Source organism: Mytilus edulis, chromosome 13 (genome assembly GCF_963676685.1).
Source record: "Mytilus edulis chromosome 13, xbMytEdul2.2, whole genome shotgun sequence".
Lineage (NCBI taxonomy): Eukaryota > Metazoa > Mollusca > Bivalvia > Mytilida > Mytilidae > Mytilus > Mytilus edulis.
Window position 1 is genome coordinate 40198022 of NC_092356.1, and position 26219 is coordinate 40224240.

The 26219-nt window shown below is 31.7% G+C and overlaps 1 protein-coding gene across 1 annotated transcript in view; it reads right to left on the reverse strand.

Moving 5' to 3' along the window:
• The window catches only part of LOC139501259 (uncharacterized), a 114282-nt gene that overhangs the window by 16635 nt on the left and 71428 nt on the right, over positions 1-26219 (reverse strand). Inside the window, exons 18-26 of the mRNA XM_071290282.1 lie at positions 25374-25550; positions 22390-22548; positions 17029-17171; positions 16306-16376; positions 15066-15223; positions 4968-5134; positions 4093-4255; positions 2369-2533; positions 1228-1401 (exon numbers count right to left, since the gene is read on the reverse strand). Coding sequence (XP_071146383.1) covers positions 1228-1401; positions 2369-2533; positions 4093-4255; positions 4968-5134; positions 15066-15223; positions 16306-16376; positions 17029-17171; positions 22390-22548; positions 25374-25550 — 1377 coding nt within the window. The remainder of the gene's footprint in view (positions 1-1227; positions 1402-2368; positions 2534-4092; positions 4256-4967; positions 5135-15065; positions 15224-16305; positions 16377-17028; positions 17172-22389; positions 22549-25373; positions 25551-26219) is intronic.

The following is a 26219-nucleotide window of genomic DNA, read 5'->3' on the forward strand; positions in this document are numbered from 1 at the left end:
AGGTGAACCATGAATTCAAATGTTCAATGAATAACATATTTTTAAAAGGCTTTGTATACAGAAATTGGCAAAACCACAAAATCAAACATCTACGAAAATGCAAGTTTTCAGCAATCCTTAAAAATTTATACCCCCAAAAATAAATGAATGAAGGTAAATTTTGATTCATAATAGAGTAGTTCAAAAAAACCAAGGTAGCAATAAAAACAAATCAATGTGATGTCCTTGCACTCCACTCTGAATTAACTGTACAATCACAAAGTCAATGTAGGACTTTCCTTTAGATTCCTCACCGAAAAATAAGCCTTATGACAAACATTTAATGCAACCAGTTTATCATGCAAATTAAGCTTCTGGCAAGCTTTCAGCAAACATCATTATGCACATCGTATTTGCTGTAAACTTGCCGCAATTGTTAGCTACAGCAATATTGAAGTAAACTTTAAAACCAGTTATTTTTTCTGATGTGTGTTTGCAGCAAACTAATGCAGAAACTACACATATAGCAATGTCATGTGGTCAAACAAATTCATTATATCTCTTTCAAATTTTTTAATGTTTCCATCCCTTTAAAAGTTTTATTGACATCATCCTTGGTTGGTTGACCTTAAGGGAATATATGTGTCATAGATGATAAGAATAAGTTTTTATAGAAAAATGAGGTGTGGTATGATTGCCAATGAGACAACCATCCAAATGAGTTAAAATGAGTTTCACAATTGAGACATCACACAATGAGACTAATCACTGGAGATGTACTTGCATCAGCGGCACCATTGGTGCCACATGTGGAGAAGATATTGCTAATCCTTCTTCCATAAAAGTCCAATGTACAAGTAACAGGCTATTATTTGAATTTGGAATTATTTTTAAATATGGAATTTGTATAATTTCTAGTGCTTGAATTTTTTAATAAATTCCGTATATTTGGTATTATAATATTGGGGCAGTTCATAACACTTTCCATACAATGTATTTGTATAGATAGTGTTGTGCGCGGCACAGTACATTCTATTGAAAATGCACTATCTTCTTCATAATTTAAAATGTAAACAGCACAGAACATTAAAGTAAAGAATAAACATGGAATGTATTAAAAAATTTCAAGCACAAGAAATTATGCAAATTCCATAATTAAAAATAAATCCCAGTTGAAATAATAGCCTGTTAAGTATACAATTTGGATTGGACTAAAGGATAAATATTTTTTACAAACAACTAGCTTACCATGAAAAGAATTTTATAATCATCACATTTCTGTTTCCAAGGCTGAATTTTAATTCCTCTTTTTGTCATGAATCCAGTTGGATCTACTGTCCCTCCACTCTTAATAAATATCACTTTAATATGATTGAAACAGTTTGACTTCACTGCCACTCCTATATCTTCTCCAGCTACAACCTATGAAAATTAACATGCAAACCATGTCAGAACAATCAAATGTCTACACAAGACAAGCTCATTTTTACTTTCAATCGTGATACTTCTGTCACATGTGCCATTTAATTTTAAATCTGGTTTTTTTTCTTCAAAAGTCTGTGTTTGAGTTCTGATGGTTATAAGGTCTCTGGAGCTACAAATTTAATGTACATATAATTTCATCAAAATAGTTGAGAAACCGCCTTCCATTCTTTAAAGGACCATTTTAATCATTTTTCTCCACATTTGCTTATATATTTTCAGCTTTAGGGTCTGAATGAGATTATTGATTTTGACATCTCCAAAATGTGCCTCCTGAAGACTGAAAAAAAGGTCCATTGAAGAAATAAAAACTGTGGAGATACGGCGCAACATGTAAAAAACCTCTCCCCCTTTTTTACAAAATACTCAATAACTCAAAAATGAAATTTTGAATCATCACCAAAAAGTATACAGATATTAAGATTAATATAACTAAGAAGTGTGTAAAGTTTTAAGCAATAATCAAGAATCTTTTTTGAGATACGGTGCGACATGTGAAAAAAAACACACCCCTGTTTTAGTTACAAAGTGCCGTAACTCAAAAAAGTTTAAATCTCATTTTCACCAAAAAGTATACAGATCATTTGACCATCATAAGAAACAACTATATTAAGTTTCATGAAATTTAGATAATTCGTTCTCAAGTTACGGTGCAACATGTTTACGCTGCACAGACAGACGGACGGACGGACAGACAGACAGACAGACGGACACCGGATATTTGTATACCCTAATACTTCCCGTCAAAATTTTTGACGGGCGTAATGTCCTGTCAAAATTTTTGACGGGCGTATAAAAATAACTTTGAATCTAAATTCCAATCTGCCATTTTTGATATTGGTCTTTCAGTTAAGTCAGGTCTGGCAAATATGACTGTTTACTGTATATTGTTATAGAACAAACTTACTCTGTGTCTAATATATAATAGATCATTAGGATGTAAAATGTCAATGTTTGGTCTAATATTCTTTATAACTATGTCAATATCTCTGAGAAATCCACCAGTAGCTTCAATTATCACCTCATTCATATTATTACCCAGTTTTGCAAATCCGGAAAATGGGGCAACGATCTATAAAATAAATATCTTTTTTATAAATTGAATCACAATATACTAAGTATATAATATAAGCAATTATAACTGAGTTCAGCAATTATGTTTATATTTAAGTAATTGCTCTTTTGTGAATACATTTATGAAACATAATGATAAAAATATATTAATTTCAGTTTTTACTTCTTATACAAATAAGGAGATGTGGCTCAAGAATCCAGGTTCTTTTTCCACAATTTGTCTTTCACCTACCCATGTTAAACTGAGCATAGAGCATGGCATGAAACATTAGATTTGTGTCAAGATAGCTATAGTTCAACTCCAAAGGGACACAACTCTTTCTTATCCTACTAATTCAGTAATTATGCATTGGAATGGATATTCTGGTCTCAGATTGATGATATTAATATGTATGTTAATGTCTTTTATAATTATAATAAAATTATATTGTGCTTTTGTCCCATTGTTTTTACTTTGTACAGTTACAATTTTCCTGTGGTTATTGGCAATGACCGTAACATTGGTTCAACACCACCAAAATTTTGATTCATCCAATTTTGACTTATCGAGAGTTGAAATACATATATTTGTGGTAAACGGACAGAAAGTCACCGAGGACAAAAAGTCACAGGACATAAAGTCACAAATAATTTGTTGACAATTGTTTGAATACATGAGAGAAAGATCTTGAAATATTTTCTTTTTGTAACATATATTTAGGCAATTGTTCTTTTAAAAGTCTTGATAAAGGAAAAAATATTAAAATTTAATCATGCAAAGGATATATTTCTTGGCAGAATGAAGCCATTTTAGTATCAAGTCATTTTGACATTTTGTTTTCCATAACAATTATTCGATCGTTATTGATATTTATTGAATAAGTTTTGATTACAAAGTTGCTCCATATCTAATAGTTAATGCAAAAACAAAAAAAATATTTTTAAAATTATTGTGTTCTTGTTCAAGGTAAAGTAATCTCAAAACTGAATTTTTACTTTTTGTCCTGTGAATTTTTGTCCGTGATTTTTTGTCTGTGACTTTTTGTCCTGTGACTTTCTGTCCTACATTCATATTTGTATGGAACAAATTTCCAACATTTTGTGTCAACCAAGTTCATGACAATGAGAGTTAACTGTATATATTTTGTTCTTTTTTTCTTTCTTGATTATATAAGATGTGACCATTTAGTAAAATTCAATGGTACAGGTGGGGTGTTAAATTTATTTAATTTCTGTGGATGATGGGGGTTAAATGAAAGTGCCTTCCAGGAGAAGTACATAATATTTTCTGAAACAGCCCTAATCTGTTGATCTGTAAAATTGAATTTTAGTATCTATACATTCACTATTTTTTTTAGATTTAATTACCTGTACTTATAAGGAAGGGGAAAGAAATATAAACAGAAAGTTTATACATGCAATCCAGTCTATCTTGTAACAAAAAACAAACAATATATGTATATGTATATTCTACCCTGTAAATCTTTGTGGAAACAGTATTGGTTCTCCCTAACATCAATTTCTTCAGCATGAGTATACATAATATCTATATTAGAGTCACTTTAATGGAATACTAACTGTTTTTCCCACTTCAGCTTCCAAGTCTACTCCTCCTTCCCTGCCAGCTGGGTAAAAACCATTATAGTCACATCCACCTCCCTTCAAGCGTGTCATTTTAGGAAAATGTTTGTGTGCACCAGGACCAAAGATCGAAGCAAGCTTAGACATTGCATTTTCATACCTACAATTAATAGTAGTTTTATTGTAAAATAATAAGATGCTTTTATCAATAATACATCGATGGTTATTACTATATTTTCTTTTAATGTGCAATGTTATATTATGCATCCCCTTAATGTCATTTTACTTTTTCTAATCCTCTCCAAAATAAATTTAATAAAATGCTTCGCTGAACACAGCCTGATATTACCATATATATTGAACCCTAAACAGTTGGGGAAAGTTTGAACACAAAATTCATGTTTTATACTGTCTGAATTTGGAGTGTGATAACATTTTTGACATAATAAATGTTTCGAACACATAATAAATGTAGTAAAAAATCTTTAAAAAATTCCAAAAATATTTGAGCCAGTCGTACATTTTATGCCTTATTCTGATTTTGATTCCTTATGACTTAATAACAAAAGGCAATTATGAAAATCAGTTGGCCACCACAATGGTTGATATTAAAAAAAAGATCAATACACTTACACACAAGTTATTGTCCTGAAACTACAAAAAAGCTTGTTTTTGGTCTCTTTGAGGCCCCTAGTTCCCAAACAGTTAACTTAAGTTATAGTAAAGCAAAAAATTGCTTGAGGTCGTAAAAAAATCTGAAAAACAAGCAAACAAATTTTGTTAAAACTATAAAAAAAAAATGTGATTTATTTATTACTTCATTATTTTACTTATTATAATTATGTACTGAAAGGCTAAGTAATAGTATTTACCCATTTTTCAAGATGGTATAAGCTTCTTTGACAGACTTCACTAAGGAGAAAAACTCCTTATACTTGTTGAAGAAAGAATTGGCGAAACCATTAAGTCCTTGCAACGATGTAACCAACTCTTCTACTGTTGTCGTTATGTTATCAACAACATTCTGTCTCATCTCACGCTTAAAAATATAAATAAGTATTTATAGCATACACTGAAACACGAAAAAATAAATAGAAAGATAAATTGTAAGCTAAATGTAACTTCAAAAACCCCTTCAACAAGATGCTCAAATTTTAATAACACCAACAATCTTTTACTTAAGAATTAAATGTTTCTTTTAATAATTTTATTGGGGTGTAAAAATATTGATTGAAACACATTTTGAATGAAGCCCTTCATTTTAACAAGAGGCAGTAAAGAACCTGTGTTGCTTACCTGCTTTAATTCAACCATAGCAATTTTTGGTAAGAATCATCATGGTAGGGCAATAACTCTATAAAGAGTTAACTGACAATTTCAGTCATATTGACATATTTGTAGATCTTGTCTTGCTAATAATCTTTGCTTATAAAATTTCAATCCATCTATTATAGCTTCCAAAATAATAGGCAAAACTACAAAGTATTGGGAAACAAGAGGCTCTCAAGAGCCTGAATCGCTCACCTGAATTTTTTTGGTTTAATCTCTCATCAATGATTATTTTGGCTTTTCAATTTATTTAAATGTTCTTTGAATCGTCCTATTTTCTTCTAAAGCAAAAAAAAATCATTTTCTCCTATGTTCTATTTTAGCCATAGGAGCTATGTTTCTTGACATACAAGGAAATGAAATATAAAATTTATACTAGATACTCTGAAACTCTGTAACTCATTTAGCCTAAGTTTGGCTGAAATTAATACAGCAGTTTCATAAGAAGATTTTTTAAAGTAAGTCAACATGATGAACAAATTGTGAAAAAAGTCTTTAAAGGGCAATAACTCCTAAAGAGGTCAATTGACAATTTTGGTCAAATTGACTTATTTGTAGATCTTACTTTGCTGATCATATTTGCTGTTTACAGTTTATCTTTATCTATAATAATATTCAAGATAATGACCAAAAACTGCAAAATTTCCTTAAAATTACCAATTAAGTGGCAGCAACCCAACAATTTGATGTTTGATTCATCTGAAAATTTCAGGGCTGATAGATATTGACCTAATGAACATTTTTACTCCATGTCAGATTTGCTCTTAATGCTTTCGTTTTTGAGATATAAGCCAAAAACTGCATTTGACCCCTATGTTCTATTTTAAGTAACGGCGGCCATGTTTTTTGACGGATCAAAAATCAAAGCACACACTTTGTGCAGGATAATCTAAGGAACAACCATGCTAAGTTTTAACCAAATCCATTCAGTAGTTTCAGAGGAGAAGATTTTTTAAAGTTAGCAAATATGATGAACAAATTGTGAAAAATTGTCATTAAAGGACAATAACCCCTTAAGGGGTCAATTGACAATTTTGGTCATATTAACTTATTTGTAGATCTTACTTTGCTGATCTTTTTTGCTGTTTACAGTTTATCTTTATCTATAAAAAATTCAAGATAATGACCAAAAACTGCAAAATTTCCTTAAAATTACCAATTAAGTGGCAGCAACCCAACAATTGGATGTTTGATTCATCTGAAAATTTCAGGGCTGATAGATATTGACCTAATGAACATTTTTACTCCATGTCAGATTTGCTCTTAATGCTTCGTTTTTGAGATGTAAGCCAAAAACTGCATTTGACCCCTATGTTCTATTTTAAGTAACGGCGGCCATGTTTTTTGACGGATCAAAAATCAAAGCACACACTTTGTGCAGGATAATCTAAGGAACAACCATGCTAAGTTTTAACCAAATCCATTCAGTAGTTTCAGAGGAGAAGATTTTTTAAAGTTAGCAAATATGATGAACAAATTGTGAAAAATTGTCATTAAAGGACAATAACCCCTTAAGGGGTCAATTGACAATTTTGGTCATATTAACTTATTTGTAGATCTTACTTTGCTGATCTTTTTTGCTGTTTACAGTTTATCTTTATCTATAAAAAATTCAAGATAATGACCAAAAACTGCAAAATTTCCTTAAAATTACCAATTAAGTGGCAGCAACCCAACAATTGGATGTTTGATTCATCTGAAAATTTCAGGGCTGATAGATATTGACCTAATGAACATTTTTACTCCATGTCAGATTTGCTCTTAATGCTTTCGTTTTTGAGATGTAAGCCAAAAACTGCATTTGACCCCTATGTTCTATTTTAAGTAACGGCGGCCATGTTTTTTTTGACGGATCAAAAATCAAAGCACACACTTTGTGCAGGATAATCTAAGGAACAACCATGCTAAGTTTTAACCAAATCCATTCAGTAGTTTCAGAGGAGAAGATTTTTTAAAGTTAGCAAATATGATGAACAAATTGTGAAAAATTGTCATTAAAGGACAATAACCCCTTAAGGGGTCAATTGACAATTTTGGTCATATTAACTTATTTGTAGATCTTACTTTGCTGATCTTTTTTGCTGTTTACAGTTTATCTTTATCTATAAAAAATTCAAGATAATGACCAAAAACTGCAAAATTTCCTTAAAATTACCAATTAAGTGGCAGCAACCCAACAATTGGATGTTTGATTCATCTGAAAATTTCAGGGCTGATAGATATTGACCTAATGAACATTTTTACTCCATGTCAGATTTGCTCTTAATGCTTTCGTTTTTGAGATGTAAGCCAAAAACTGCATTTGACCCCTATGTTCTATTTTAAGTAACGGCGGCCATGTTTTTTGACGGATCAAAAATCAAAGCACACGCTTTGTGCAGGATAATCTAAGGAACAACCATGCTAAGTTTTAACCAAATCCATTCAGTAGTTTCAGAGGAGAAGATTTTTTAAAGTTAGCAAATATGATGAACAAATTGTGAAAAATTGTCATTAAAGGACAATAACCCCTTAAGGGGTCAATTGACAATTTTGGTCATATTAACTTATTTGTAGATCTTACTTTGCTGATCTTTTTTGCTGTTTACAGTTTATCTTTATCTATAATAATATTCAAGATAATGACCAAAAACTGCAAAATTTCCTTAAAAATTACCAATTAAGTGGCAGCAACCCAACAATGGTTTGTTTGATTCATCTGAAAATTTCAGGGCTGATAGATCTTGACCTAATGAACATTTTTACTTCATGTCAGATTTGCTCTAAATGCTTTCGTTTTTGAGATATAAGCCAAAAACTGCATTTGACCCCTATGTTCTATTTTAAGTAACGGCGGCCATGTTTTTTGACGGATCAAAAATCGAAGCGCACATTTTGTGCAGGATATACTAAGGAACAATCATATTAAGTTTCATTCAAATCCATTCAGTAGTTTCAGAGGAGAAGATGTTTGAAAAATTGTTAACGACGACGACGACGACGTCGACGACGACGACGACGGACGCCAAGTGATGAGAAAAGCTCACATGGCCTTTTAGGCCAGGTGAGCTAAAAATGCCATTCAAATGCAATTACTTTTATTCAAATTTTCGGAGTGACTTTTATTATTATTTCTTATTCTACTCTTTCCTGGCTCATAAGGTCCATTTTTAGTATTATTAATTGAGCATGTTATTAAAATTTTGCTTTACTCCACATGATCCAATTGGATGTTTACACTTTTTATTAATTACATTATCAATATAATACATGTTTTTTATAATGACTTTAAACTCACTGATGACAAGTGCTCAGTATATAAGATAACTTGTTTAACCAGTGGAACATATTTCACAGACAAGGAACTTATTTCACCAGGTAAGGAACAAATTTCACAAATCCAGAACTTATTTCACCAGGTAAGGAACAAATCTCACAAACATGGAACTTATTTCACTAGGTAAGGAACAAATTTCACCAACCCAGAACTTATTTCACCAAGTAAAGTGTGGAACTTATTTCATAGAGATGGAACAAATTATATAGAAATTGTCTGTGAAAAAAGTTCTCCCAGAACATATTTCCTGTGAAATTAGTTCCACTGGAACTTTTTTCACAGGAACAAATTTTGGCTCACATATACTGAAGATTTCTGTCATGAAAGAATTTGTTGTCATCTCGACTGATAATTTTTGCTATTTGAAGTTTCTTTCTATCTATTGCAGTTAGCTGGTCTAAATTTCAGGGTTCTCGCTAAGGAATTTTGAAGGCGAGTTCAGGGACTCGTAATTTTTTGCCATGATGAGTCCAAAAGCAAGAAGAAAATATTTTATTGCACAATAATGTATTATTTAGTCTCCATTTCCTAACAGAGCAATGAAATGACATTAAATTCAGATCACTTTTAAACTTTTGCTATAAAATGATGATATTTGTGTTTAACTGTGTTCAGTTTATACAAAATATTTCAGTCTTGATGCACCTGTTGACTCACCAATTTTGTAAATGGTGAGTCCAGACAGATTTTGATGAGTCCAAGAATCATAGACTCGCTTAAGTGAGAACCCCAAGTCTTGCTGATCATTTTTGCAATAAAAAAATTCACTGTATCTATCACAGTTTCAAATTATTATACAACAAGAATGTTTCCATAGTACATGGATGCCCCATCCGCTCTATCATTATCTATGTTCAGTGGACCGTGATAATGGGGTAAAAACTCTATTTTGGCATTAAAATGAGAAAGATAATATCATAGGGAATATGTGTACTAATTTCAAGTTGATTGGACTTCTACTTCATCAAAAACTACCTTGACCAAAAACTTTTAACCTGAAGCTGGACATACAAACAGACAAACAAACGGACGGACAAACAGACGCACAGACCAGAAAACATAATGCCCATAGAAGGAGCCTAAAAATGAAAAAAATGGTAAAATTTGTAAATTAAGGACCATACCTACTCCTACCATAAGTTGTCTTGACAGTTTTAACGTACATGGACAATTGGTAGTGCTCAACATTTTAAAGACCAAACAGCCTATTTATTTCTACCAGTGATTTTTTCCTTAAAATTTTGTGTGAAGGTATTTCATGATTTGAAGAACAAAAAATGATGAAAAAAATTGGGGGTCACCAACTTAGTTTTGTCGCTATAGCAACCTCAGTTTCGTGTTTTCCCGAATATTGACATAATATTTGCTTGTTATATAAACTCTCCAAAAAATCCTTTATATCAAAATTACAAGCATAATTCTTGTTTCACATTAAACAGCAGATTTGTATCTATCAAATACATGTTCAAGAGTTTAAGCCTCATATTGTTTTGATCTTTAAAAATATGATTTATTTTATTCCTGCAAAAAATAAAACGTAAAAATGAAAAACGTTTCCAGTATCAAAACAAATCTGCCAGTGACTTCTTTATAATAATTTCAAGAAGGAGAGTGCCACGTGTACTCTTCAAAATAAAGCCAAAAAAAGTGTATGTCACCGACCTTTCAAAAAAGTTATGGGCAATTTTCATGTTTTTTTCTTGTTCGTTTTGAAGAAAAGAGTTGTCTTTCTTCAGAACATCGCATCTGACGTCATAGTACAAACTTCCCTTGCTGGCGCACTATTTGAAAAAAAAAATCGCAAATTGGACGTTTGAAACCCACATTTAAATTTCCAAGAATAACAACTATAATCACCTACTTTATTATCCGGTAATACAAGAGATTAAATGCATGTGTCAGTATTAGATCTTATGATGTTGTTGTCGCACAATATTTACCTTCAGAAACCCCATCCGTCGGAATGGAAAATTTTTTGAAATAACCTTTCTCGCCGCTTTTGTTAGGAAAGTCTGTTGTCTGTTTTTGTCCTCTGTCCCTCATTAGCAAAATTATTGAAAATAAATGAAAGATGGCACTGGCTAACTACAGTGTATTTTAGGCTTAAATTAAAATATTGTTTGTTTGCCCTTTACCGACCGACCCTATAAATTCGTTCCGCCTGAAAATCTTTTATTTGCATTTACCAGCAAGATTTTATTTTATTTTATTTTTTCGTCCTACCAAAAATCTTATATTTGTATTTCCCGCTCAAAACTTTTCCTCGGGTTTTATCTTTATCGTATAAGGTCTAGTCCGTTTGGTATCACATGAGCGTTTGACATGCACACTTGCATATAGCATGCATAGAGTTTCAAAGCATTTGTTTGAAATCGATGTTAAACGCTTTGAAATAATGATATGACGTACGTTAACTCTGCATCTTTTTACTTGAAGAGCAGGGTTCATTTACAAAAAAGTTTGTTTATTAAAAAATTATTAACGTGTGTACAAACTATTTTGTGTAAACGGACGTTGTATTTTATGTAGGGATGGCCTTTTGTGATCCGTAGATAAGGATGATTATCATGGTTAACGATGCCTTCGACCAGCATTGCCATATTATTTATATCTGACATGAACCAAAGGTGACAAAAGCCTGTAAAATGGAGAATATTTGGCAGTAAAATCACCAAAGTTTTCCATACAAATCATTTATAAATGTGATGTAAAATACGTGACAATTGAGTTCAAGTTTTGTAGCATTTTTATTGGAAACATGGGCACACACGGAAATTTAAACACTCTAGGGACTTTTTCTTATAGTAATGTATGTCTGCCCGGACATATTTAACCTGAACAAAGTTATCTCTCACAGAAAACCTTTAGGTAGAGGTAAGCACACAAGGTATATAGTACAGAATATTAGTGCAATTTAAAACTCTTCAAAGTTACAGGCATAAATGAACGTTGAAAATATGCAACACAGCTCTTTATTTTGATATTTGAAAACAAAATAGTAGTGCAAAAAAAAGCCATATGAATTAACTTCACATTCTACATGATATTTTTTTTTTCAAAACGTTGTCCCACAAACTTATAAGCAAAAGCAAAACAGACAAAAAATGACATTATGCAGATTCTGTATTTATAAAATAAAATATTATACCTACCTGCCTACCCATGTAAAAAATATACCGAGTCAAGTTATTTTTTTGGGGAAAAAAATAAAATATTTTACCTACCTACCTACCCTGTTTCAAAACATAGGGTCGGAAAAGGGCAAACAAACAATATTTTAATTTAGGCCTTACTATATCAGACTATATGTGTGTGGTTTTTTTTTTCGCGTCAATTTCAGAAGTTTGCCGTAACAAACTCATTTGCTACTGTTGACAGACGGACACACAAAAGCATGGACAAACTTCTTTATATCATTATATTTCTCGACTAAGACGAACGTATAGAAATTATTCCATCTAGTTTGTGAAGTCATTATTTCTGAATATTTAAGATATAGGGAAATTAAAATTATAGGTATAATATATGAATTAAAGTTTTTGATTCTAAAACGTTATACATCTATCATGAAATACAATCCCTGTTATAACTACCTCACATGACAATGTTTTGAATATACGAGACAGTAAATGTAAAATACAAAAAGTTTTTAATTCAAAAATTAATTTAGAAATCATTTTCTGTTGAAAATTTCAAAGTTAGATTTCTCCAACAGGATAAAATATTATAAATCTAAATTGCAAATTTTGTATATTAAAAAAAAAAGACAAGGTTGTTACCGGAATTGAAAATCGAAATTTGTTTTCAATCTTTCCAGTCATAGTTATAGCTAAATGAAAGGGAGATATTTTATGTTGGATATTATTCTTGGAGCAATTGTTTTTGTCATAAGTTAAATTTACAACTATTCTATATGTTTTCCCTTACAGCTAAATTGCCTAATTCCCTAATGCATGTAGGGTAAAACTTTGGTTGGCTTCCTTGCTTTGTTTGTATAAATGTTTATTCAAGCTTTGTAATTAAGATTGACATCTTCACATAAAGGTATGTAAACCATATATATGATAATTCAATTGGACATTAACAAAATATACCAACAAAGCAAGCAACTAGCTAAAGTGATTATCTACATACAGTAGGAAATTAGCTGTAAGCTTCAGTACTAGTGAGATCAGGCGAAATGTGTATCATTTCTTCTTAAACAAATTGAAATGAAACAAATGACAAACGACAATGACCCTTTGTCATAATTATAAGATTTTGTCAAATAAGCAGTTTAAATAAATTTTAACTTCATTGCAAGATCGGACATTATTTTACGAGAATCATCCAGACATTAGTTACATGCATACGTTGACAGTATGTCAAAACTTCTAAGAATAATTTTTTATCGACCTTCTGAATACTCAATTTTTTTTAATTTTGAAAAATTGACATTAAAATTTGAACGATAAAATCATAGGAAACATGTGTATTAAGTTATAAGTTGATAATAAGACTTCAACTTCATCAAAAACTACCTTGACCAAAAACTTTAACCTGAAGCAGGACAGACGGACGAACGAACGAACGACCGCACAGACCAGAAAACATAAATTGGACATAAAAATAACTTTCACCTATCTAATAACCCCGGTAACCTGTACACAATCGGTGCAAATGAAAGACAAAATGATAGAATAAAAAAAAAATGAAATGCATATTGGCGAAATACAAGACAAAATCTACGCATGTGAAAGAATAAAAAACTAGAGGCTCTAAAGAGCCTTTGTTGCTCACCTTGGTCTATGTGAATATTAAACAAAGGAAGCAGATGGATTCATGACAAAATTGTGTTTTGGTGATGGTGATGTGTTTGTACATCTTACTTTACTGAACATTCTTTCTACTTACAATTATCTCTATCTATAATGAACTTGGCCCAGTAGTTTCAGTGGAAAATGTTAGTTAAAATTTACAAATTTTATGAAAATTGTTAAAAATTGACTATAAAGGACAATAACTCCTTAGGGGTCAATTGACCATTTCCGTCATGTTGACTTATTTGTAAATCTTACTTTTCTGAACATTATTGATGTTTACAGTTTATCTCTATCTATAATAATATTCAAGATAATAACCAAAAACAGCAAAATTTCCTTAAAATTACCAATTCAGGGGCAGCAACCCAACAACAGGTTGTCAGATTCATCTGAAAATTTCAAGGCAGATAGATCTTGACCTGATAAACAATTTTACCCCATGTCAGATTTGCTCTAAATGCTTTGTCTTTGAGTTATAAGCCAAAAACTGCATTTTACCCCTATGTTCTATTTTTAGCCATGGCGGCCATCTTGGTTAGTTGGCCAGGTCACTGGACACAATTTTTAAACTAGATACCCTAATAATGATTGTGGCCAAGTTTGGTAAAAATTGGCCCAGTAGTTTCAGAGGAGAAGATTTTTGTAAAAGCTAACGACGGATGACGACGACGACGGACGACGGACGCCAAGTGATGAGAAAAGCTCACTTGGCCCTTTGGGCCAGGTGAGCTAAAAATGAAATGCAGATCGGTGTAAAAAAGAAGAGATCAAAAATTATATTTTATTGTTTTTTATTAGAACGAAGGTTAAATATAGTGTAGTATCTTTTGTGTCCATTTGTGTTAAATTTCCACAAGATATCAGCTAGACACTTAATTACTCTTTACTTGGGAGACGTATTTTTAAGTGTACACCATGTTGGAATCCGTGAAAAACACGAAATAGGACGTTATAATTTGACGTTTTTTCATTGCTAGAAACAACGTCATAGAGCTTTTATGTCACTACCAAGTTGCGTTAGTTGATGCGCATAAACAATAGGCTGTTTGGTCTTTAAACACTTTTGCCAGTCAGATTTTCTCTACTGGTTTTCAAAATAATAGACAAAACTTGCATTTTCCCCCTATGTTTCATTTTAACATGATGGCAATCTTGGTTGGCAAAGAAGGGGACATCAGACATACTTTTCAAACTACACCCTTATAATGATTGGGGTCTAATTTGTTTTAATTTGAGCAAGTAGTTTCAGGAAAGAGGTTTTTTAAATGATAATGACTACTAACGATGACGGATGGAAAGTGATTGAAAAGAAAAGATAACTTTACTCTTCAGGCCAGGGGGGGGGCCTTAAAAATGAAATGGCTGCTTGGTATGAAAAATATATTTTATGGTTCAAACTCAGAAAAATGTTCAATTAAATTTCATTAAAAAGTATGAAAATCATTACACTTAAATAATATCACATAACAATAACAATTTTATGATACTTTTGTTGCAAGGCTAGCATTTTTTTATTTTCTTACCAAAGTCAGCTTCCCTTTGGTAAATTGTCTAACTGAGTCTTCTTCAATGTTTTCATTAACCCAAGCTTTACTTTTAACTGAAACTTGATTCATCACTGTAACTGACAAATCCGTTATTTCACCTATTTCAGTCAAGTCAAGCCAATATAACTTGGAGTCTGAAATAAATATATTTCATCTGGTAGATAAAAAGTATGTAGAAATAAAAGCAATATAGCTGTTCTTATAAAATTTTGATGTGGGTATTAGATGACATAATTTCATCATTTATACATTACGAAACTCCTATCATTCATAAAATTTTGATTCTTCCTTTCAGTTCATTTGTGGAACAGTCTTTAAATAATTTGGTTCTGTAAAAAAATAAAACTTTGAAAAAAAAACTTTATGAAAAAGATTTAAAACTCTATGAAAAAGATTTAAAACATTTTATTTCATCTAAACATTTATAATTTATAAAGATATAAGTATAGTACCACAGCACTAGTATTTACAAAGAAATGTATTCTTATCATTAACTATCAGTATCAATATTTCCTTTGTCTTCATACGAACATAGTTTGAAGATTTCACTGACCTATACCAAAATAGAAATACAGTACATTTTCAAAATTTGCAACATTTTTTTTTTAGCTTAATTATTGAAGAAATGTATTTTAGAACCTCCATAGTTTAAGACAGAATTATCTGGATAAAAGTATATTAAAAGCTGTCATTGTGCATTCTAATGCAACAACATTTGTAACGATCATTTTGATTGGATAACGTCACTCATTGACATGACATCAATTGACAATTGATGCTATGAGACGAACGAGCAAGCACAGACGGCATATGACAGATTTTAAATACATGTTTTAACGTTATTTTGTCGGTTTCATTAGAATGGAGATAACAATATTGTATGTTAAGCTCCGACGGCATCAATTGGGGATTTGATGGTCACAAATACCCGTTTACTGTCTCCGCTAACGCATCGCCAGTAAACCTTATTTGCGACCATCAAATCCCCAATTGATGCCGTCGGAGCTTAAAATACAAAACAGTAATCTCCTAAATAGAACTTTGCCATGCAGTGTTTTAACAGTGTACACAATAAACTTTTTCATCAACAATGCCTGAAGTTGGTTTTTTTAATTACAAATGTATGTATAAATTCTATTGGTCTGTAGTAGCAATTCAAAAATGCCTGGACTAGTAAGTAAGTTTGAAGACTGCCTTTAATGGCTTCTCTACTAACCTTTCAGACTAGAAAGTGCTTCCTGTATTGTTCTTTTGGTCTCAATTAACCTCAACACAGATAAATAAATCCTAAAACATGAAATTTTCGAGTTATGTATCACTGGAAAAGTTTGTCAATTATGTGCACCTATATGACGTCATTTACCTGATAGAGATGATTGCCTGTAGTGTATCCCTGCACTATTAAAGTTCATCAAGCGCCTTGGTGATTGTTATCATGCAGTTTAAACTAGAAATCATGTTTTTTCTGAAGGTAATTAATCACAGTTTCCTATAACTACAGCAGTGCTGATTATCAATTATAAAAATTTAACTCCACAATGTCATATGTCAAAAATCTATCAAATAAAACTCTAAAAGGATCTTAATTCAATAGATATAAACCAATCATCAAAGTTTCATGAAAATTGCTTAAAGAATTTATAAGTCACAGTAAACAAAAATTAGAAAATCCCATATTTTTTTATGAGAAAAATTCCTCACTTCTTAAACATAAAATCAGTAATTCATAGAATTAATCAATAAATATATAAACATTCACCAAAATTTCAGGAAAATTGGTTAAAGTGTTTTTGAGTGGTTGTCCAACATGTTGACAACAGATGGACAGACAGATGGTAAACAGTGCATTACATGTGGGTGTCTTACCATCAATCAGACAGAATTTTACCAAACTTTTACAAATCTCCTGAATAAAAGATATCTAAATAGTTGAACTTACTGAATAACTCCTTTCCCAACTTTTGCTAATGCTCCAAGAGGCTCTTTTATTATATGTGTAATTCCATAAACTATGTCCTCTAAAGACTTGAAAATAATTCTGGCATTCTCTGGAATTATGACAGTCACTGCTTCATACAGTTTCTACAAGTACAGCAGAGTGTATATGTTATTCACAAATAAAGGAGGCATTCTCATAAACTAGAGGCTCAACAATCTTTTATGTATTCTGAGAAATCCATTTGTAACTATTGACTGTAAATTCAGAAATCATTATGTGCACTTTTTTTCCAATCCACGAAGGGACAAAATGCGAATTAATTATTGCGATTTCAGAAGTGTTCGCATTCACTTATATGTATCAAACTCAGAATGGGAGATCTTATCAGTGTTCTCCACAGGCCGTTTTAGCGCTGCGATTATCAGCGCTATCACAATTTCCCGCTGTTCTATTGAACTTACCACAGCGCCATCCAACGCAAGCGTGTTGCTATATTTTTTTCGTAATTTTTTCAAATTTCCTACTTATTTGTCACTTCGGATCACTTGGTCGACTGGTTTACTATTTCTGAATGATTTTTTTCCGTTGTATTAAGTAACTCTGCAGGACCAGTCTAATAAATTTTACAAAATGTCGACTTTGAAAGATCAAAATTAACAAAGATTTCAAAATTGACATCTTTTTTTTTTTAATTAAAAGAATGTAAAGAGGCATATATGAATGAAATGAGACGAAATAAATTGACCGCATTTACCGATGACACTCACAAACTTGTTTTACGAACTTTGAACAAACAATGAGTTTAAAAACGATCAAACACGGGGTTTGTTACAATTTGCCTGGCTTACTTGAGTTACTATCTATACAAACCCCAAGCTGATACGACTTGAGAAATTCACTTTCTCGATGTCCAGCTTGGATGAAGCTATTTGAATATTAATAAACGTTAAGATCAGAAAAATGAGAAATCATTATACTAAACCAGATGCTCCGCAGGGCACAGCTTTATACGACCACAGAGGTCGAAACCCTGAACAATTGGGGCAAGTATGGACACAACATTCAAGATTGATACAGCTCTGAATTTGGATTGTGATTAAATAGTTGACACAACATAGGTTTCTGACACAGAATGAATGTGGTCTAAGAACTTAAACTTAAAAACTTAAAATTTTTAAATTGGACATTTACCTATAATGGTCCAATATCCAAAATCTAAACACATAGTTAGATTCAGCATATTATAGAACCCCAAGAATTCAATTTTTGATGAAATCAAATAATGTTTAATTTTAGACCCTTTAGACCTCAATGTGGGCCAATTTGATAACCGGGCCCAAATATTAAAAATCTAAATACATGGTTAGATTCACCATATTGAAAAAACCCATATATTCAAATTTGTTGAAATTTAACAAAGTTTAATTTTGGACCCCGATTTGGACAAACTTGAAAACTGGGCCCATAATCAAAAATCTAAGTACATGTTTAGATTCAGCATATCAAAGAACCCCAAGAATTCATTTTTGTTAAAATCAAACTAAGTTGAATTTTGGACCCTTTGGACCTTAATGTAGACCAATTTGAATATAGGACCAAAAATTAAGAATCTAAATACAGGGTTAGATTTGGCATATCAAAGAACCCCAATAATTATTTTTTTTATGAAATCAAGCAAAGTTTATTTTTGGACCCTTTTGGCCGCTAATTCCTAAACTGTTGGGTCCAAAACTCCCAAAATCATTCCCATCCTTCCTTTTGTGGTCATAAACCTTGTGTTAAAATTTCATAGATTTCTATTTACCTATACTAAAGTTATTGTGCAAAAACCAAGAAAAATGCTTATATGGGACCTTTTTTTGGCCCCTAATTTCTATACTGTTGGGACCAAAACTCCCAAAATCAATCCCAACCTTCCTTTTATGGTCATAAACCTTGTGTTTAAATTTCGTAGATTTCTATATACTTATACTAAAGTTATATTGCAAAAACCAAAAGTCGGACAACGGACGACGACAGCAAGGATGACGACAACGACGCCAACGTCATACCAATATACGACTTCTTCAAATCTTCAATATTTGCGGTCGTAAGGTTAACAGTTCACTGTTACAGTGGATTGCAAAACCAAACACAGAAGCTGACAATGACTTTATTGTTGGTCCTACATGTTCTGCAACATCACCTGTTAGTGCTAAGAAATCTTCACATAGGCAGTCTGGTATAGACACTTCATGGAAAAAGACTTTTCCTTGGGTTTTATACACAGATAATATGAGGATTATATGAATTTACAATGGAGAAAAAAAGACTCTTCTTCTATATCCAGACAATAACACTAACAAACAAAGGGGTAACTTCCATGAGCATGATAAGGACATCATTACACAAGAAAACATCAATAACATAATATAAGAAAAACACATAACAAATAAATTACATACAAACTGCGCGCCGCAACAGTTATTGAGAATTGTTGAAAATTACGCCCTTACCACAGCGCTATCCAAAAATCCTGGGGAGAACACTGCTTATTATTGTGATATTCATCTAGTCACTCTATTGACATTTATAAATACTATATAAGGTTATAAAGGAACAAAACTGAAGGACATTAATCAAAGTGCTTAATGTAAGCACCGATGAAGCAAGCACCGATGGGTAAAGATTGTTTTAATTTTTTCAGTGAACATTGCATTGTATGAAGCATCATATATAGTTGTAGTTGATAATATTGTGAAAATTAAGTTTAAAAATTGGAGTTATCTTCCTTTGTCCATAATTGTAGTTGGTTAAAATTGAAATTACCTTCCTTGTCCATAATTGTAGTTGATTCATTAATTTGAACAATTGTACCATTGATATTCGTTTATTGTAATAAGCATTTTGTATAAGTTAAATAGCATTTAGTTGAGCAGACTTAAGTTAGATAACGGAAACTAAAAATTTTGCAATTTTTCCATTTTATAAAGGGGCAAAACACAGAACAGTTAAAGTGATGCCACTAAATTTCAAACTTAATCTGTGTTTTGCAGTTAGAAGCATTGTGTACCAGTTTCATAACATTTGGTTGAGGCAATCTCAAGTCAGAGAACCGAAACCAATTTTTGGACGCTCGAACGTATGTACAGACGGACAAGTAAAACTTAATGCCCCCTCCCCTATGCCAGGGGCATTATTTAAAAAACAGTCCCTTTATCTTCAAAATTTTACAAATGTGAAAAATATGGAACAATGCATGCCAAGTGATGAGAAAATCTTATTTGAACGAGTAAGGTGACCTTTGAATAAAAAAATCATTAATGTATTCTTAACCATCCATTTGTAACTATTTACTGAATATTCAGAAATTACTGTACTTATCACCATTCATGAAGAATTGACAAAAATGTGAGATAAATTATTGTTTTCAGGAAAATAAACATTCTTTATATGTATCCAATTACAAATGAAAGTTCTTATTACTGCAATTATCACCCAGCGGGCACTATTCACATTAATAAACAAATAGCTTGTTAGCACTGAATGGTAAAGTTTGCTTTAATTTAATAATGGCAAGTCAAATTAAATATTAATTCTGGACAAAGGAAGATTACCTTATTTTTTAAAGATCACTTAAACAATGACAATGACATTATTGATATTTTAAGAACAGATTCCTGCACCTTGCTAAAGTTATGTAATGGATGGGATGTATAGAACGTATATGATCAGTGCACTATATTTTGTGTATATTAAAAGTAGTGATAAGCCTTGGAAGATTTAGATATCAAGTTAGTCGCATAAGGTTTTGCAATCTTTATAACCCCCCCCCCCCACCCCCCCCCCCCCCCTTAAAACAAGAATGTGTCCAAAGTACATGATTGCCCCACTCGCATTATCATTTTCCAGGTTCAATGGACCGTGAAATTGGGTAAAAAATCTAATTTGGCCTTAAAAGTAAAAAGATCAACTAATAAGGAACATGTGTACTAAGTTTCAAGTTGATTGGACTTTAACTTCATCAAAAACTACCTTGACCTAAAACTTTAACCTGAAACTCACACTTTTAATTTCTATGTTCAGTTGACCATGAAAATGGGGTCAAAAGTCTAATTTAGTTTAAAAATATGAAAGATCATATCATAAGAAACATGTGTACTAAGTTTCAAGTTGATTGGACTTCAGCTTCATCAAAAACTACCTTGACCAAAAACTTTAACCTGAAGTGGGACGAACAGACAGACAGACGGACGGAGGCACAGACCAGAAAACATAATGACCCTCTACTATCGTAGGTGGGGCATAAAAACCAACATCACCACCACCTTTCATCATGGGTTGGGAATCCCCTTTTAAAAAATAGCTGGATTGGCCCCTGCTTCATCTTTCAAAAACGCAAAACAGATCAATTATGATGAAATCAACCAGTTGACTATGGTTAAAAAATTTGCATATTTGAAAGGCTTCTAAACAAGTAAATCATAGTGGGAAAAAGCAGTCATTAAAATTAAATGTCACAAAATAAGCTAAATTTTTAATTCCTTGAGAAAACATATGAATTGCATTAAAAATACAACACAGAAAGATCTTCCAACTTTCTAAAAAATTCAAATCACACATAAATCTTAAAATCAATTGAATTTAATGTTGCTTCTCCATCTTTAATGTAACAGAGTACAGTTAGCCCAACAGAAGAAACTAATTGTTCATCAAAAAAATATTTTCTGAATTTAAAGTTGCCACTTTTAAGTAAGGCCATAATAAATAATAGGTTTGTTTGACCAAACGCTACCTACCCAGAAAAAAGCTGCCTACTCAAGTCCTTTTATTGTCCTGATTTGAAGAAGTTTTTTTTTAATCAAATAGGCATGAAGACTAATAAACATCTGATACTTCAATTTCTTTTTTGAAAAAAAATAGAAAATGCCTATCTACCTACCCACTGTCTCAACCTTTGGGTAGGGTTTGGGCAAACCAAATACTTTTAAGTGTGGCCTTAACAGTGCCACAAGATGAATAGCACAACTCGTAAAAAAATATAAGGTGTATTATTCCTGGAATGCTGGTGGAAACCAGGCGTAAGTGGTAGTGATGTGTCCAGTTACATTTCTTATACTCAAATTTGAATTTTTGGTAGACCGTAGTACATGTAGTGATCTACTTCTATATAAACCAAATTTATCTTGTATTGTAAATGGTTTTCAAAATTTCACAAAAACACAACTTGTAGTAGTACCGGTGCTAATTAACTTCTACATGGTTTGGTCTCTGGTAGAGTTGTTTCAATGGCAATCAGTAACCACATCTCCTTATTTCTTTACATTATTATCCTGGTTTATGCATGATTTAATTCTTAATTTACAGTACTTATATACTTACATTAAAAAATAAAAGAACATCAGATTTTAAATTTCCAAGAAATTTCTGCACTTTGAAAATCAAATGTTCTACCGGTTTGATAAAAGATGGCATTTCACTTCGATCATATTCCCCAATTTTCTTTGTTGCTTTCATTGCTATACTTCTTAGATTAGCAACCTATAAAATAATAAAAATTTATATGAAATAAAATTATTTCTTTTTTCAACAGAAGTTTTAGTAATTTGGGTGTGATCTATTTTTGATAAGCTTCACATGTTTAAATACTGTGGAAAATATTATTTCAACTAATTACTAATCATATTTTTGTTGTACTGTGATTGGGAAAATGACAAACTGGCTACAACTCAACATTTTAAGCTGCATGCTAAATATTAAATTATAACCTTTTGTAGGAGATGAGAAAAATTTGATGAAAACTTCCTTGTACAGTGAGTGTTGTTATTTTTTTTAAACTATCTGCAAACAGGAAGTTGATACACCAAAAAATTATAAATATCTTGCTCCCTACAACTAACATTATAAAACTGCAGACTAAATATTAAACCATTCCCTTTCATAGAAACTAAGACGAAAGATTTCTTTCAAAAAGAGGGGACAAACAGACAGCTGGAGTCAAATGATTACTGGACCTGCTGCCGTCTTTGTTGATGCAGGAAAATGTTGTAAAAAAACAGTGACAAACAGGAAGTGGAATACACGACTAATTGCTTATTAGCTACAAATCAATTTTATCAAACTGTGGACCAAATACTAAATTATTCCCTTTAGAAGGAGCCCAGAAAAATGAACCTTGAACAATGTGTGTTGTAACATTTAAAACTATTGGCAAACAGGAGGTGGATGTATCACAGATGCCATTGTATTTAATCCATACAACTCAACATTATAAAGCTATCCAAACATGTACCTGAAAGAAAAAAACTATTCTTAATTTCAATGATAAGGTAGCTATAATGGCTTTAGTTATCCCATGGTTGTGTCTGTACCAATATTGAAGGAATTTGAAGGAAATATATGTGTAGTGGATAATTGAATACCTCAGATAAATTGACTTTTTTTGCTGACATTTTAGGTATCCTTTTTTCTGTAGTCTACTGTATAATTTAATATTAAAGCATTTGAAGAATTGAGTTAAAGATGAAAAAAAATATTTATTTTCTATTTTCTGAAAAAAGTAAATATCATTCAAGTAATATTATCATATATGTATCTTTGCATTCAATTTTCATAAGATTTAATCTTTTTACAAAGAAACTTTAATTTAAGAAGTATACTGAGAAAAGTGACTAGAGGCTCTAAAGAGCCTGTGTCCCTCACCTTGGTCTATTTAAACAAAGGACACAGATGGATGCATGACAAAATTGTGTTTTGGTGTTGATGTGTTTGTAGATCTTACTTTATTGAACAATCTTGCTGCTTACAATTATCTCCATCTATAATGAAATTGGCCCAGAAGTGACAGTGGAAAGTATTTGTAAATATTTGTAAAAATTTACAAATATTTACAAATTTATGAAAATTATTAAACATTTACTATAAAGGACAATAACTCCTTAAGGGGTCTATCTACCACTTTGGTCAAGTTGACTTATTTGTAGGGCTAACTTTGCTGTACATTTTTGCTATTTACAGTTTATATTTATCTATAGTAATATTCAAGATAATAACCAAAAGCTGCAAAATTTTCTTAAAATTACCAATTCAGGGGCAGCAGCCCAACAACAAGTTGCCCATTGGTCTGAAAATTTTAAGGCAGATAGATCTTGACCTAATGAACAATTTTTTCCTCAATAGATTTTCTCTAGATGCTCTTGTTTCAGAGATATGAGCCAAAAATTGCATTTTACGCTATGTACTATTTTTAGCCATGTCGGCCATCTTGGTTCACGGGCAGGGTCATCAAAAACATTTTTTAAACTAGATACCCTAATGATAATTGTTGACAAATTTGGTTAAACTTGTCCCAGTAGTTTCAGAGGAGAAGATTTAAAAGATTACCAAAATTTACAAAAATTTGAAATTTTGAAAATTGACTATAAAGGGCAATTACTCCTTAAGGGGTCAACTGACCATTTTGGTCATGTTCACTTATTTGTAGATCTTACTTTGCTGAACATTATTGCTGTTTAGTTTTACAGTTTATCGCTTTCTATAATAACCAAAAACGGCAAAAATTCTTTGAAAAATTACCAATTTAGGGGCAGCAACCCAACAATGGGTTCTCCGATTCATCTAAATATTTCAGATAGATCTTGACCTGATTAAACAATTTTACTCATGTCAGATTTGCTCTAAATGCTTTGGTTTCAGAGATATAAGCCAAAGTCTACATTTTACCCCTACATTCTATTTTTAGCCATGGTGGCCACCTTGGTTGGTTGGCCCAGTCACGGGACACATTTTTTAAACTAAATACCCCAATGATGATTATGGCCAAGATTGGTTTAATATAGCTTAGTAGTTTCAGAGGAGAAGATTTTTGTAAAAGTTAACGACGACTGATGACGGACGCAAAGTGATGGGAAAAGCTCACTTTGCCCTTCGGGCCAGGCAAGCTAAAAAAGGGAAGTAACTCAATTTTGTTGTCAAACATCTTTAAAAGACACAAATCATGACCTAGGACTCATGTTATTAGTGTAAATTAACAGTGTGTTTGACACCATAGCTGTCAAGGGAAGCCAAGCACTTTATTTGCCACTTAATCTAATAGTTAACACAAAGCGTTGAATTTTTTTCCTGGAAGAATTACAAATTTACAGGTTATATTGAGAGGCAAATAACTCATGAAATCGAACAAGTCTCAAGGCACAACAATATAGTTGTCAAAATTAGGGTTATTTGATTAACTGGTCTGACTTGATAACAATAAATAAATCTCATATGAGCTCTTAAATTCCAGGCTGTGCTTGACATGCAAAATCAGTTGACAGGATTGGCATATGTAGACTTTCTATTATTTTCAACTTGGTTTAATTACTTACCCGTTTGGGAAGCTGCACTAATGAATCAACAAATGTAAGTACTAGATCATATAAATTAATTTTTCCTTCTATTAAATATTTTATTAGTCTGATTCCTGCATTGATGCCTCCCAAAATTGATTGTATAGCTTCATCAAATCTTGTTACAATTTTGACTATGAACTTTATATCATCTTCCTTCAAAAGAAATGAACATTTTAAGTATATATACAAGATAGAAGAGATAACATAAAGACGAATCACATAGAGTACCAATCTAAGCATATACCTTCAGCTTCAGTAATTGCCCAAACTAAAGTATCAATCAGTACATATCCAATAGATTTGGTATAAAGAGCTGATAAACACATGAACAAATAAAATAAGATTCCTCCAAATTGTAGTTCTTTTTGGACACAGTGATTCTTAACTGTCAAGGTTTTTTCAACATTGTATGTTAATTAATTCATGTTTCTATATATAAACAAGATCAATCAGCCATTTCAAACAAACAGTGTGAACATATTAAGCAAAGATACAAACCCCAAAACTTATATTGAGTAGTTCAACATATTATAATAATAATAATAATAAATATAAATCAATTGCTTTAAAAAAGCAATTGTAGGGGGTCTTTCCCCCTTTAAAATTAATTGAATTGGGGGGGGGGGGGGGGGGGGGGTTTGTTTGTTTGTTTGTTTGTTTGTTTGTTTCTGTATGGGGTCTATATTATTGTTACTGGAGAAGTTTCATGTTTAGTTTGGAAAGTTTTTCTTTTATTTTAGGTACAGCGCGCGCGCCACATCACGTGACACGGGTTTATAATAACGAAAAGATAGTCTTTTTATTCCTTTTTAGGTGGGGACT